Source organism: Mytilus edulis, chromosome 3 (genome assembly GCF_963676685.1).
Source record: "Mytilus edulis chromosome 3, xbMytEdul2.2, whole genome shotgun sequence".
In the NCBI taxonomy this organism is placed as follows: domain Eukaryota; kingdom Metazoa; phylum Mollusca; class Bivalvia; order Mytilida; family Mytilidae; genus Mytilus; species Mytilus edulis.
The window spans coordinates 20,465,769-20,481,738 of NC_092346.1; the positions used below are offsets into that span (position 1 = coordinate 20,465,769).

At 30.5% G+C, this 15,970-nt stretch overlaps 1 protein-coding gene across 1 annotated transcript in view; it reads right to left on the reverse strand.

The window, feature by feature from the left end:
• Window positions 1-15,970, reverse strand: part of LOC139514183 (glypican-5-like) — a 37,696-nt gene that overhangs the window by 17,009 nt on the left and 4,717 nt on the right. The window contains exon 3 of the mRNA XM_071302983.1: window positions 3,015-3,718. Coding sequence (XP_071159084.1) covers window positions 3,015-3,718 — 704 coding nt within the window. The remainder of the gene's footprint in view (window positions 1-3,014; window positions 3,719-15,970) is intronic.

A 15,970-nucleotide genomic window follows, 5' to 3' on the forward strand; every position in this document is an offset into this window, starting at 1 on the left:
CAACAGGTCTCTCTCTGTCTGATTCTCAGCATCCATTAAAAAGCAATTTTACATGCATTGGGTGTTACACTGCTAAACATCATAATGGTTTTGAACTAATTATCGTTGGCTTCCAGAAAAGTACTTCATTTACGTGCATGCATCTAGCATTTAATAGTAAAATTAAGTTGCATGTGTGACAAAAAAACATAATTATATATTTACAGTGAAATCTGGATACATGCAATATTGAGAAAAAAGCTCTTATACATTCATTACTCTTTGTGCAAGCCTAATGTCTTCTTTAGAAAATAACTGACTTCTACTTATTGGTGTTTTAAACATAATATCTTTTAAAATAACTAACTTCTACTAATTGGTGTTTTAAACATAATATCTTTTAAAACTGTTAGTAAATAAATAGTTATTCAATACATAATTATCTATCATAATAGCAGAACTCTTCTGTTGAACAATAAATGGAAAAAGATTGTGTTTCAACAAAAAGCTTTAGAGGTGTAATTTGACATTATTACCGTTAATGGAAATATTAGTAGAGTGGCTTAAATTCCATATCAATTTGTAAATTCAGGATAACCTTCACAACCAAAAAGGGAAAATAATGATGATATTATATTTTTTGCGATTTTTACAGAGGATGACCTTGAGGTCACTCCGATGTATTGTTATCGCTTAAATTTCAGTCATTCATAAATAATAGTCAAATTAGTTTTGGGTTTTCAACACCAGTGAAAAAAGTGCATTTTCATACCTGCGATTTCTGTTCTCCGGTTGTACGATGTTTCAACAAAATATGGAATCATTTCAGTTGTTGATTTAGTGGTGAAAATTTGACTGAATTATATCTTAATAAATACGATTTTATATGTTTAATTGGTGTTTCAGAAAGAGGTCAGGTGCTCTTGTTCATTCATAAAATATCGTTCATTCATAAATTTATCGTAAAATAAAAATCACTACACAGGTTATACGTGTAGTGTAAATGACCACCTGTAATCTAAAAATAGCGGTCTCACTAATAACGACAAGAAGAATTTTAGCGACAAGAAGCGTCAAGAACGGACAAGAAGAATAAATTAAGCGACAAGAAGACTATTTAGCGACATGAAAACTTCTCGTATCGCATGAGGATGACACATATCAAATGAACAATTATGTGTGGGACTTAGTTTTAAGAAATGATGTCAAAGTAACACTATGAAAATATTTTTAGTAAGCTGAAATATATATTTATTTTTTACATGTTTATGTCTTGTAAGTTATTTTATTTCTGTCCCATTTTTCAACATTAGCGTCTCGAAAGGTGAAATGTTTTAACTGAATGGTTAATTTAAATTAATTATGAAAATTGTTAAAATTAAATAAATAAAAGTAATTATTGCCCAGTTACAAACACTACCAGGGGATAATCCATAATTACCCCAAACTTTAGCCTGGTAAACTTGTTGTCTCCTTGTGAAATATAAAACATATTAAAAATGATTTCCTGCTTAAGTCTTTTATTGATATAAAGTCAAAACCTTCTTGCTTTTCACTAGACAACCATGTCCTGTCAGGTTTAAATCTTATATATGTAGATGAAAAATAAAAGTCCCCAAAACATTAACATGGCAGCAATTGCTTTAACAGCCTTTAAGGCTTTGATTTTTTTACAGAAGCGTGTCCACCATGCACTTGCACTGCACTATAATAACAGTAGAATAGAATTATCATATACAAATAGATGAAAATTAGATATACATGCAATCGTAATATTAATAATATATATAACAACAAACCAGTGTATTCTCTACGACTATTATTATATAAGTATAATAGTCCAAGGTATACTGATTTCTTGCACTACAATATAATAGTTATTACGGTGAGGTTGAATTTCCTGTCATTTATTCATCATCTAAGTACGAACTTGTATCAGAAAAAAATATCTCTGTAAATTAACCCAAGTTTCAGGTATAGAGATGTGATTTGTTTCTGTGACATGTGCTTTTGACCATCCACAAGAACCTGCGGTCATCCGATGTTCAGTACTTCAGTACTTTGATTAATTTTGTTTATCTAATTTTGTTTGAAGTTCATCTTTTGTTGTTCTATTGTGATATATATTTAGGGCCCAGGAGTCTATCCATATCATGACTGGAGACACTGAGTATAGACATATAGGATATTCATCAAGCCTATAAAGCATATATTTCAACTAGATTTAGACCTGAATATAAAGTGGGAGGGCTTGTCACTGATATCATTGCTTTAAACTTGAAAACAACTGTTAAAACGGAAATGCAAAAATAGACAAAAATGGCCTTCATGTTAAACTGTTGACAGGAAATGACAAGAATTGTACCTTTATAGGACCATCACTGTCACAAACTAGTCAGAAATGACAGGTTCATCTTGATTGTAAAAGAAATATATTCTCCATCAATATAAATGAATTTAACTGCTGTGCTAAATCTGGCTTAAAAATATTGGCAGAACATACATATCAGGAAATATATACAACACACAGACTAAATAAAATCCATCCCTCCTAAAAAATTGAACAGGAGGTGTGGGGTAATGTCAAGAAGACACCAACCCAAGATAACATAAAAGACAACTGGGTCAACATTCTATCTAAATCAGGACAAGCACACACAACCCAACAAAAGTTTAAAGATAAGTTGTTAATTAATTCAAACCAGACATCCATATAAAACACACAAAATGCAAAATTTGAAAAATCATATTAATGTTACAGTGCAAAAAAAGTCTAAGCAACATGAACCCGACCAAAAAACTGAGGTGAACTTGGGTGCTCTGGAAGGGTAAGCAGATCCTGCTCCACATTTGGCACCAGCATGTTGCTCATGTTAGTAAAAGAACCAGTAACAAGTCCCATTAGGTAGGTCACATTCAAAATAAACACTGGTAAGCATTGGTTGATAGAAAACTAAAATTTCAGCTGTAGACAGATTCGGAGGAGGGTGTAGGCATTACTCAATAAAAGTATATTTATAACAATCTATACTTACAACATTATAAGTAACTGCAATGTTACGAACTGCATGTTTGATTGACATATCAATATCATGACTCAGTTGTTGTAGTATTGCTTCCACATTGTATTTATCGCTTTGTCCACCATCCAGCCGAACAACAGACATCATCAGTTTTTTCCAGTCTTGATGTAAAATGGAAAACTGTGCTAGACATCTTCTCATTGTATTCAAACATAATCCTTTACATGGTAACACAGTGGTTTCGTTTTGACAACGTGAACAAAACTGGAGCTGAGTCACTTGGTGAACACATTTTTCTGTGACTGAAGCATTATCAGTCAAGTTAATGGCTTCAACAACTAGAGAAAGCACTTCTATGTATGATTTCACATTTGACAATGTATGTTGTAAACTGTGTGAAATATTGTATTGGGTTTTTCCAAATGGTACCGGAACAATGTCTTGTCGAGTCCTTCGCAAGCATGAAGTCTGTTCTGGCGTCAAAGTCAAAACTTTCCCACTATGAAGATTGTACTTCAACACTGATGGAAATATATTGTCATAAAACGTTGCAACAGAGGCATATAAACTCACTTGTTTTTGTTTCATGAACAGTCGTATCTGTGAAAAGAATTCTGATACAGTTTGACTATATTCTGACTTTGGAATTTTATAAAGATCTTCTAAAGTCACTGAAGTTTTGTTCTCAGATAAAAGAATTAATGAAGATAATCTTTCTGTAAAATAAAGAAAAAAAATATTAAATAACATAAAAAAACTGCAAGAAATGAGATATGATAATAATCGTATCAATATTATTGGGTGACAATGTATTTGTTAACTCCAATGTATGCTAAAAGTTGTGGGAACTTAATATAAATAAATTGAAGAAGGTGGAAAGATAAGTTTTGAACTATTCGATACCAAAGGAACCTGTAAATTAAAACTATCTAAGAAAGTGTAGAACAAGTGAATATTGTTTATTTTTTAGTACAGTCTTTCAAATAAATCTAGATCTGATATCTATGATGGCAAAGAAAATTCATCAAAATATTACACCTATCAACAACCTCTAGGTTTCAAGTAGGCAATATCTTCAACAAACAGAGATGAAGAAAGAAGGCTCTCATTGTACCTTAATTGATTTATTGTTTCATATGGTTTATTTATTTTGTTTTTTTACATGTTGCAAGTTTGATTTTTTGCATAAGTAAAGCTTTTAGTTATCATCATGATTATATAGTATACTGAGATTGTGATTCACTATATAATACTGCCTAGAAGAAACTAATTTAAAGTAGTCAAAGAGACAACAGTTTTCTGGGGAGCAATTTTCATGCATTTGATTGGTAAATTGAGGTTAGCAGCAATATGAATCGTTTTACAAAGCACAAAATTCTAATACAAGTCTAAATACATTTTGGTTTACCAAAACTACAAAATTAAATATCAACAAAAGTCAGTTTTTTTTTCATCAATTCACAAAAAATGATACCCTAAAAGTGAACAAATCTGCCATAATAAAAGGAATATAAATTGACTTATGTCAAATAAACTTCAATATAGTTTTCTCACAGTAGTTGTACCAAAATCTTCGTGTTTTATTTTTTGACAATTTTCTTTTCCTTCTTTGAAATATCACCAAATATTTACAAAAAATCTTGAATATCATCAATCTAAAATGGTGATAGAAGAGGCAAACACTTATCATTCAAAAATTTTATTATCAAATGATCTCAACCCAAACTAGTATATAAATCTACATCAATTATGACCTAAATTGCCCCCACTAGGTAAAATACTTTTATATACATGTATTTATTAGGGATAATAAATACACAGTAAACATAATTCAAATTCAGTCCTGGTCTAAATAAGTGATTGAACTTAAGATGGGATAACTAGGTGATTTCAGATGAACACCGATAAACAATAGCACTGAACTTTATTTAAAATTCAAGACTTTTGTTGTTATTCCTTAAATAAGAAGAGGTGCCTGAATTTACAAGTCTAAGGGCGCCAGCATAAACTATTTCTGAATAAAACCGCTTTATCTATATAACCTGACTTCTCACATTCCTAACATGGTTAAAGTTTTCACACGGAATTCAAATTTACATGTATCAATAGCATTAAGTGGTACTCCAATAAGCTGAAGTGTAAACAATGGAGTTATGTTATAAATCCTTCATTATTTCATTTTGTTCAATGATTATTTAAACACCTTTGATCTTTTTTTTACATGATAAATAAAAAACCCTAATAAATTCAATAGAAGGAGGAAGTAATAACAGCTAAACCTGTAAGAATATGCATTGATATATATCACATAATTTCCTCCTTTGACTAGTCATTTACTTTTCTTTCATATAAAACACATTTGAAGTATATATTTTTCTTAATGAAACACCACATAGTCACTCCTGAGTCACCGAAACAACAATGTAATATAGCAACAAGACACAAACATTTTTAATTTCAGGTACATCAAGACAAACTTTGTAATTTTTGAAACAAGAAGAAAACTTTGTAGTATTTTAGAGTAGTATTTTAGATACAAGAAAACATTGAAGTCATTTAGATACAAAAAGTGTAATTACTGAAACCAGAAAAAAAACCTTGTAATTTGTTATTTCTGAAATAACAAGAAACATGGTTATTTATGAAACAAGAAGAAAACAGTGTAATCTTTGGAACTACATGAACACCTTGTAATTTGAGAAACAACAAGAAAAAATTGTACTTTATGAAACAATAAGAAAACATTGTAATTTATGAAACAATAAGAAAACATTGTAATTTATGAAACAATAAGAAAACATTGTAATTTATAAAACAGCATGTAATCTTTGTGGGGATTGTGGGAGTGAGTGCACACACTCATCAGTGTCAATTATACAGTGTCATCTCTTCAAAAACAAAAAAACCAGTGTCATCTCTGACGCAACACAACATAACATATTCAGAAGAGACCAGAAAAACATGTTTTCTCTATGTGACCCAAAAATAATATGGTATGTCTAGTGCAAAAATAAGAAAAACTTATTTCTGAACCATCAAGAAAAACATTGTCCTAATAAAACAATTAGAAAACATCAGAATCTCTGAAAAACACAACAAGAAAATATTTCATCTTTAAAGTGACAAAAACACTTTCATCTTTGAAGTTGCAAAAAATATTCACCTTTGAAGTTAGGAAACCTTTTTCATCTTAGAAGTGACAAAAATATTTTCATCTTTGAAGCGAAAATTTAACTCTGTCATCTGTAAACAAGCAGTGTCATTTTTTGTATATTAAATCTTTATATAAATAGGAAAAAAGTCAGGTGTACCTGTATGGAATAACATAGAGATGGAAAAAATGCATTAGAGTTCAAAAGACGTATCAAAACTTGACATTTCAAAGAAAACTGGTGAAAAAAACCAAGAATCAATGTATTTGAACCTTTGGTGTAACTATGAGTAATGGTATTTTTAAAATAACCTTCATTAGGTATGCTTTTGACAAAAAGGTTCAGATGCCTAATATATCAAATGATTTAAGGTGGCTGGGGCCTTTTCGAAGTTTCTATCAGAAGTGCCGACTTTTTAGTTATTTTATTCTTTACAGAAAGTGAATCAAATTGGTCGAAAAAAAATAGGGGGTCATGGACCATTTAAGCTCAAAATTTTACTTTTAAAGAGGTATGTAAAAGGGACTATTTTTCAATGAAATGATAGGGAAAATAGAAGTGTTGACATATTTTTATCGGAATATCAAAAAACCGTTATATGACACTTGGTCCAAAACTGTAATATAAAAAGCTGAACTATAGCTTCAAAAAATGAGCAAATAAAAAACATAGGTCACGGATAAGGAAAAAAACATATTTTGCCTTAAAACCCAAATTTTGGCGGGAAAATGGTGAAATGGGTGAAATGTCATTTTGTCTCTTTAACAGATACGGATAATAACGAAAATATTCTATTAGTTACATAACTACAATGATTTAACATTTCTAATCAATCAAAATATTTTAAAAAATTATATCGAATTTACGACAAATACTTTTGTAATTCATGCGTGAAATTATACGCAGTCGAATAGTCCCGAGTCACCTTAAGAGCATTAAAAAATGCCAAACAGCCAAACCATCCAAAGTCAACTTTAACTAGTTAATAATGTTTTCTTGTAACCTTCATATCTTAAACTAGTGCAAAGTTGGTTTCAATATAATTAAAACTCATATCATACAAATATATTTGTATCCTGAATAGAGTTGAAAGATTGAAGATAGAAATTTAAATTATATTAATGCATCCTTTGAAAAAAAATTGGTGAAGGATTATACCACTAGAAATAATTTCAAACCATGTCCTTATAAGTTAACCCTGCTACAATTATATTTTTTGCCCCCAATCTAATGAAGTTTCAAAAATGAGTGGATTTTAATCTAATTATTATTTGGATTGCAATGATTTACTGCATCTGTAATGTGCTTAGGGCAAATAATCAATCATCAGTTACAATCCCTATATTGTGGCTTTAAAATTCCAAAGTTTGTCATAATCAGCATTCCATTCTACCATTATGTAAATAAAATTCCAGATATTTTTTGTATATTTGTCACAGCACGGAGGATAACAAATGTTGGTGTCAACAAATACATGGATGAAGGAATCAAATTATCCATATATAACTATGGTCTACCTTTAATACAGAGAAATCAATGATCAGGATCTACTCAATTTACTAAACCAATAAGAATTGAAACCAAATCAATCAAAAGCATTACCAGAACACAACTGAAACACCCTGTAGCCATGAGATACACAATGTTCTGATCTATAAACATATATTACTTTTTTTAAAATCCATGTTAGGCAATTTTCACCAATCCCTGTACAATTGATGTAGACTGACAACAGATCTGTGATTGTTTTAGTTAAATTATTCAGTAATTCTATATACTATGGATAGAGATATAGAGTTTGACATGCATAGTTGTTAAGACACATGTATATTGATAAAGACTATATGTTGTCCTCTGGATATATTTTGGTTATCCTGTCTTTGGGTTGTAATTATATTACCCCACAACCCCTTTATATTCATATTCAATAGATCGTTCAGTCCAACTATAGCAAGAATTATGATGCAATTTACTGTTTTCTACGATGCAATTAACTGTACAATATGATGAAATTTTCTGTACACTATACAGCAATTAACCATTACTGTAACAGTGGGTTCCTGTCACTGTATTCTATAGTTGAGATGGAAGATTTTTTGGAATACAAGTTTACAGCAACGACAATAAATCCATTGCTCTCTTTTGATCCCATCTTTAAACATTGATAGATTTCTTTTTTTTCTTCTAAGAAAACCGTAAGGTCAATTGAATATTTGTTATTAGCTAGTGCAATTACAAGCAACAACAAGACATTTAATCTAACGTTCTAAACACTTCCTTATTAAGTTGTTCCAACTTTTGGCTAATACCACAAAACAAAACAAAAAGGCATGGCCAATATTTCCTGCTTTGGTGTAACAATTAGGGGGAAACCATTCCTGATTCTTATTGAAATGAGAAAAGAATTGCTAATATTTCCTGCTTAGATGTAACAAGGGAAACACCATCCCTGATTCTAATTGTAATTAAAAATGAATGGTCAATATTTCCTGTTTAAATAGTTTAAACAAGGGAAAAAGGTCAATATTTCCTGTTTAAATAGTTTAAACAAGGGAAAAACCAACAAGTACAAATTTTAACCTTTGTCCTTTTAACCCTTAAATTTCCCAGAACATCCATTCCATGTTAGGTGGTTGGACAACTACTGCCTGCTGAGAAGGTGTATGGTATCTGTCATGTCTCTTGCCCTCTTGTCTTAGTAACCTCTTAGACTAACAATTAACACAAAACCTCAGAATTATATAGCTAAACTATATATGGTATGAAAGAATGAACTGAAGATGTTTATGTTTACAAATTTTTCCATAGAAAGTTGCAAAGCTACTATATTATCTAAGTACAAATGGTCCTTTAAGTGAAAATTGTTAAAATTTACTTGATAAAACCAGGACTTAAAAAAGATCCTGAAATATGTTATTTGTATAAGTAATCAGACTAGTGATTAGTTATTTGTAATCACATAATTAAACATGTCTTATAAGGATAATGCTTGTGTTTCTTTTGTGGTCAAATAAAAGTCAACAGACAAAAGATATGGAAGGGCAAAGTTCATCTGGACAGGTGATCAACAACCAGGACATTTCCGTTGTCATAAACTTCGCCACCTACTCATATATTTAATTCTAAATCAGGCTGTGATGTAAATATGACCTAAAAATAAATTCCTTTGTCCACACTCTACCTGTCATTAGGTCGTGTGTGTTTCTTTTGATCATTGCATACCTGTTTCCACTGTATTAGCATATGAAAAGGAAAATCCAACTTCATTATACCCCTGCTGGTGTTATTTTTTAAGTTTGGCATCACTCCCATTCACTGCAGCTTGAATTCATAAAATCTACACAAGCGGCAGATTAAATGTTCTATTACCTATATGAATAGGTAAAACATACTTATGCTAAACAGATTACTTCAAACTTTAGTGAAATATATAAATGAGCCTGTGGTATTTAATAAATAAATAGGTCTCTCTGCCTTTCCAAATTCAATTTTCCATTAAAATCTGACTAACTAAAAACTAATTCTTCTTCTCAGTGTGAAGTTCTGTCATTTCAGACAAAAAACTAAACATAAATTCAAAGCTACTGTTGAGATTTGAAACATAAATTTGTTACGAAGATAAACATGTGCACCTGTTTACAACTCTTATACATTGAAAAGACTAGCAGTGACACTTATTTGAAATTATTTGGGTATTACTAACTGAAACATTTTAAGATCCGTATCTTCAAAAATCAGCATTCTGAGGTTTTTTTCACAAATTTTACAAATTTTTCTTTCAAAACATTTTGATATGGTGAAATATTAATGCCTCTTCAAGCAGAGACTTCACAGCTCATCAGTTATTATTTTGAATTATGGATGTTATACTCAATTAGAAACCTAAACCTCACGTAATGTTTTCTACATGTGCTACATGTATCACTAACTACTAAAAAGACAGTCGATTATATACCCTTTGTATAAAAAAATAACTGATTCCATAGAATCGTTATAGTGTTTGGAAAATATGTCTATCCAGTCAAATAAACTATAAGATGTATAACGTACAGTCACACACAAGAATGTACATGTATTTGTGCACTGTTGTTATAAGCATCATAACGCACAGTCACTTTTTAAAAGAAAAAGTAAGTATGTTCTCACAAATTACAACTGATCACATTCAATCTACTGACCAAGAATGAATTCATTCTGTTCAGTAGTTTTCAAGAAAAAAGTTCATTCAACATACTGAAAAGTTCAAGATAGGGCAAATAAAATAGGTTTCTGAACAAAAAAGTGTCCACACTACACTACAAATTAAAGATGCTAATTAAATATAAAGTGGTTTTTTTTCAGTAGTACACAATGGTACATGATATAATGTGACTTGAAATATTTTTTGTTTGGGTGGAACAGACATATACAAGGTAAATGAAATATAGAGTAGGGAATATAGTATATAGTAAGTAAAGTATGGTTGTAAGTGTTTTCATTGTGGTCACAGTACGTCTAGCTCTAATGAACATCTTAAACATAAAAAAATATGTACAAATATGATTATTAAAGAAATCAATAGTTCTTTTTAAGCCTCTAGACAAATGTCATTTTAGCCATTAAATCTTGAATATTACATCTAAGCCTATATAGTTATCAAAGGTACCAGGATTATAATTTAGTACGCCAGACACGTGTTTCGTCTTCATAAGACTCATCAGTGACGCTCATATCAAAATATTTATAAAGCCAAACAAGTACAAAGTTGAAGAGCATTGAGGATCCAAAATTCCAAAAAGTTGTGCCAAATACGGCTAAGGTAATCTATGCCTGGGATAAGAAAATCCTTAGTTTTTCAAAAAAATCAAAGTTCTGTAACAGGAAATTTATCAAAATGACCACATTATTGATATTCATGTCAACACCGAAGTGTTATCTCTTTCCATATATTTTCAGAGAATCTTAAATTAGTAATTGTGGTTAAAAAATGATGTAACATAAATTGACATAGAGCCATGTTATATTTAATATTATCAACATTAATACTGCCTAAAACCCTAGCAATTATGAGACTTTGATTTCAGTAAACTGGTGGAGGCTGGTCTGAACAAGTTTCATTCAATCTCCCAATAACCATTTGAAGTTCTTTGATACAATTATTTAACATGGCCAACAAGGAGTGTTTTTATCGGTAAATGACAAAGTTTATGCACAAAGGTGTTTTTTCTACAACCAAAAACTGCAACGCATTAACACATTTCCATAAACAGTTGTATAATTTGTTAATAAACAACGTTGTATACAGTTATATCAAGTTATTCCTCGGTTAAGTCATAAAACTGGGACATGTGAAACAAGAAAAAAGACTTATGATATGCATCAATACTAACAGATGGCAGACAGAAGGTCACACTTTGAAATTGTACTGCCTTAAGACATACAAGTTCAAATATGCAAATTACTCATAATTTATTACCATTTACAAGGACCAGGTGTATGGAGAGTTTAAAAGTCCTAATATTCTATTATATTGCTTGAACATGCTGTGGCAAAAATTGCTGGAAATTTTTTGTTACCTAATGAAACATTACTGCATGTTTGTCAATCTGATTTGTATGTGTACCTTTGTCACATAAAAGAGTCCACAGTTTAAGTTGTGCATAATCACAAAGGAATGTAGACTTTATCTAAATGTACAATATATACAGTTTAAATCTTTTTACGGCCATCAAATCTTTTTATCAATGGTTTTTTTCCAACAGTTTTCTTTATGAATAAAAGAAGACGTGGGGGCGAATGTTAATGACACAGCAACCTGACAACAAAAGTTCACAATAATATATACATCTAGAGATCATAAGAAAGTCTCACATGATTGATAAGGATTCAACTCATAACATAGAGCTAAATGGGACAAAAAAGAAAACTGGTCTCAACAAATACATGTATCATTCAAATGACTAGCAACTTTTGTCTGTACTATTGTCTACTGGACTATAAACAAATAAAATAGAATTATTAACAAGTGTTTATAAGCAAGCACTCTTAAAGATACCAAGCTTATAATTTTGAAGGTCAGACATGCTTTTCATCTACAAAAAGACTCATCAGTTACGATCCATTCAAAACAGTTTTTAAGCAAGGCCAAATCAAGTACAAAATTGAAGAGCATTGGGGACCCCCAAAATTCCAAAGGTTTTGCCAAACACAGCTTAGGTAATCTATTCTTGGGGATATAAAATTCTTAGTCAACACAATAGACAACAATATATCAGACACAAGAATTTTTATGGTTTCTGCATTCTGGCATAGTTAATAGTGGATGAACAAATGACAGATTGGTCCAGGATTGAGAAATGTCCCAGAGATTTTTGAATGATTGCGTGGATGATGTAAGGTGCTGTTAGATCTGTCAGAAATTTGTTTTTATATGCAAAATGTAATTAGCAGTGTCACATTCTTAACCTCAATGTGCAATATATGTCACTATACCATTATTACAAGAATTAATAGTAAAAATACATGACATAATTATCAACTGTCAGTTATACAAAGAGAAAGTTTTAAATTGCATGAATTTGAGAAACAACAAGTTTCCATACTGTATATTCACTTTTCTGTCATCGAGGGGTCACAAGGAAAGAACCCCCTGTTGTTGGAATTTTTCTTTAAATCATATTTTTTAGAATCACCCTCATTTTTAATTTGGAACTTAACGTAAAAAGGAGTTATTCTGCATGTACAAAATGTATTGGTAAAGGTAGTTTAAATTTTCATCTGAATTTTCACTTGTATCACGGTGCCATAATATTGTTAAGGTTTCATAAAATTGAAATTATTGTAGTTCAAAGGGTTACAAGTTTCTAGCAAGTTTTTCAGGCTACAGACCACCAGTAAGGTTTTTGTCAAACAAACACCAGGTTGCTGCATCAAAGTTTAGTTATTTAAGTACACCTGCAAGATCATACTGAAAACAAAACAATAATTTATCTGCCCTTCAGCAACAGATATATTTTTATCTAAACCTTTGTAGTATGGACTAATTTTTAGGGACAAACAACTGAAACTCTATCTACTGTTATACATTTAATTGTATACATACATATGATAAATGACCATGATTGCTTTAATAACCGCAAGTGACCTTTATTTACCTCAGGCTCTGTCTATGTGATTTGCATTATTTTTTTATTACAATAAATTATTTTACTATCTAACCTATGAACTTTATATCAGTCCATTATGACAAGTAACAGTTAATCATAACAAATTTCATTCTTTTAAACAAACATTCCTGTTACAGTTTTCTTCAGAATATCTAAATACATGTACTGGTGCAGCAGGGTTATGGAAAGAATAGTGTCTTACAAGAGTGTTTTGCTGTTCTAGTTTCTATTCTACTATGCTCTTTTCCCTATTTTAAAAATGATTAGGAAATTAAAAAATGTACCGCCTTCAGGGAACCAGACTCTCTTCCAGACTAATTTCTTGATCTACTACTGTTTATTTAACACTATGGGCAGTAAGAAGCTGGGACCTTAAGTCTGGTCTTGAGAGTGTTTCCCCATTAAACACCTAAAACACAGATTTTATCACAAAGGTGATAATTTGAAAGTTGTTTGAAAGTACCCCATAAACAACAATGAACAAGTTGATTAGGACTAATTTCTGAACTGTAGGGAGACTCATTTTAAGTTCAAAAGCACTTTACATGGACATCAATTATCACATAAAACTCAATAGAATTCTTTTACAATGTACAATGTTTGCAATTCTTAAAAGTTTAAAAGGGACATAACTCTAGAACAGTAAGTGGCTCACTGCCCAAATTCAAACTCTGCTAGTTTTGATTCTAAGTATTGTGTCAACTTTTCTAAATAATTATAATAATGGAACTGACCAAACAACTAAAAATTACAAATAATAGATATTTCCTCTTTTAATTTTTGAAAAAATGGTCTGCAATTTAATATTAGAGTGTAGCACTCTTTTTGATAAAAATTTAAACATTTTAGGAACGTGTGTTGAAAGAATGTGGACAGACCAAGAGATATACCAATTTTCTGATCCTAAAATTTGATGTAAGCAATGTTTATACTAGTATGGTCTGTCAACAGTTTGCCATGAGCAATATTTACATAATTATTACAGTTCCTAAACAAGGAACAATTCAAGTTGTTTCTGACTAACAAAAATGACAGGAAATCAGAACTTTTCAAACAATTATCAAATGTCATCTGACATCAATTGTCAGTATTTCTATTCCATCAGTCAGTAGAATCGTCAGACATGTCAGACAGTCTGAAACTTTAAAAAAAAATAAAAAGTTTTTGCTATTCTGAGCATAAAGATTGTATGCCTCAAACATATTACTTCATCATGGTTGTCATTAAAGGTTCTGGTTTGATTATCTTGTGAACTTTTTAATATGTATCATATAGAGCACTGAAAAAGTTTGATGGCCCTTAATTTTTTTCAGTAGGAAATCTCAATATATTTTTTTTTCATAGTTCTTCCAAGATGTACTATTTATTTCATAATGACATATAAACTGTACAACAAAAATTACTCCTGGACTAAAACTAGCATCTAGTTTGTTTTTTTAATAAATCCCAAATCTTTCTGTATGGACAGAGTCATAATTATGTAAAGTAGTCTCATGTACAATATAGCCATTAAGAAAATCTACCTATAGCTACTCAGTATTGAACATGTGTTGAATGATCTTTTACAAAATCATTTCCCTATTGGAATTTCTACACAAGAAAATCACTTCAAAGTACACATAACATTATGTTGAGTAAGAGAAGACCATGGATAAAGGGATTGGCCAACCAATATACCATTATCATTGTTCATTTTTCCTTTATGTATTTCTGCACATCCGTAGAGTAATGCACTTTCCATAAAATGTGTTACGTCATAACTGCAAGTGATTGTTATTTGGAGCAGTGGTGTATTATTTTGTCATTCTGATGTGCAGTTATGTGGATGACATGATTTGAAGTTGTCTGGGTTTGCTTTCACCAATTTTGGACAGATGAAGATCAAATAAAAAAATCATATCAGCACAAACAAAACTTCCTGCACATGTCTTTAGGAAAAATATCCAAGAGAATGGTTAATATATATTTCAGTGAGACAGAAAATAAACAACACCAAAATCACAATGATAAGAAAAGGAAAAGATATTTGGAGGTAAATATACCGGTACATTGTTTTGAACCAACAAAAAAACTGAAAAAAGTAATGAAAAAAGCAGTTGCCTGCTCCAATAATTTAGTGTACTGTAAATCTATTTTTTCCTACACTAAATCTTGATTTATCTTCAAATAGGTACAGAAAGATGTGGTATGAGTGCTAATGAGACAACTCTCCATCCAAGAAACAATTTATAAAAGTAAACCATTACAGGTCAAGGTATGGCCTTCAACAAGTACGGAAGATATCAAAGGCAGAATTGGAAAGTTAAATAAAGACAAAAAAAGACAATAAAATAAAAGGACAAAAAGAAAAACAAGAGAACAACACTATTTTTCAATATTTGCTTTTTAAAATAAAACTATCCTTCATAAAAAGTATTTTCTCTTTAACTTCTTTATATTTAAAATATCAAAATAACTGAAAATTCAATGGGTGGGGACTTTACCCTTTGATCTGTTGTCTTAAATATGATTTTGGAAACAGCAATCTTTATGAATAAATCCCCAGCACTTGCATATAGTCTTCACATTGATATTAATCATGATGAAAAATTAATATCAAAGAAAATCTATAAATCCAATATTAATCTAGCTTGCCAATAGTATCTCCTAGATATGATAGTACCCAAATTTC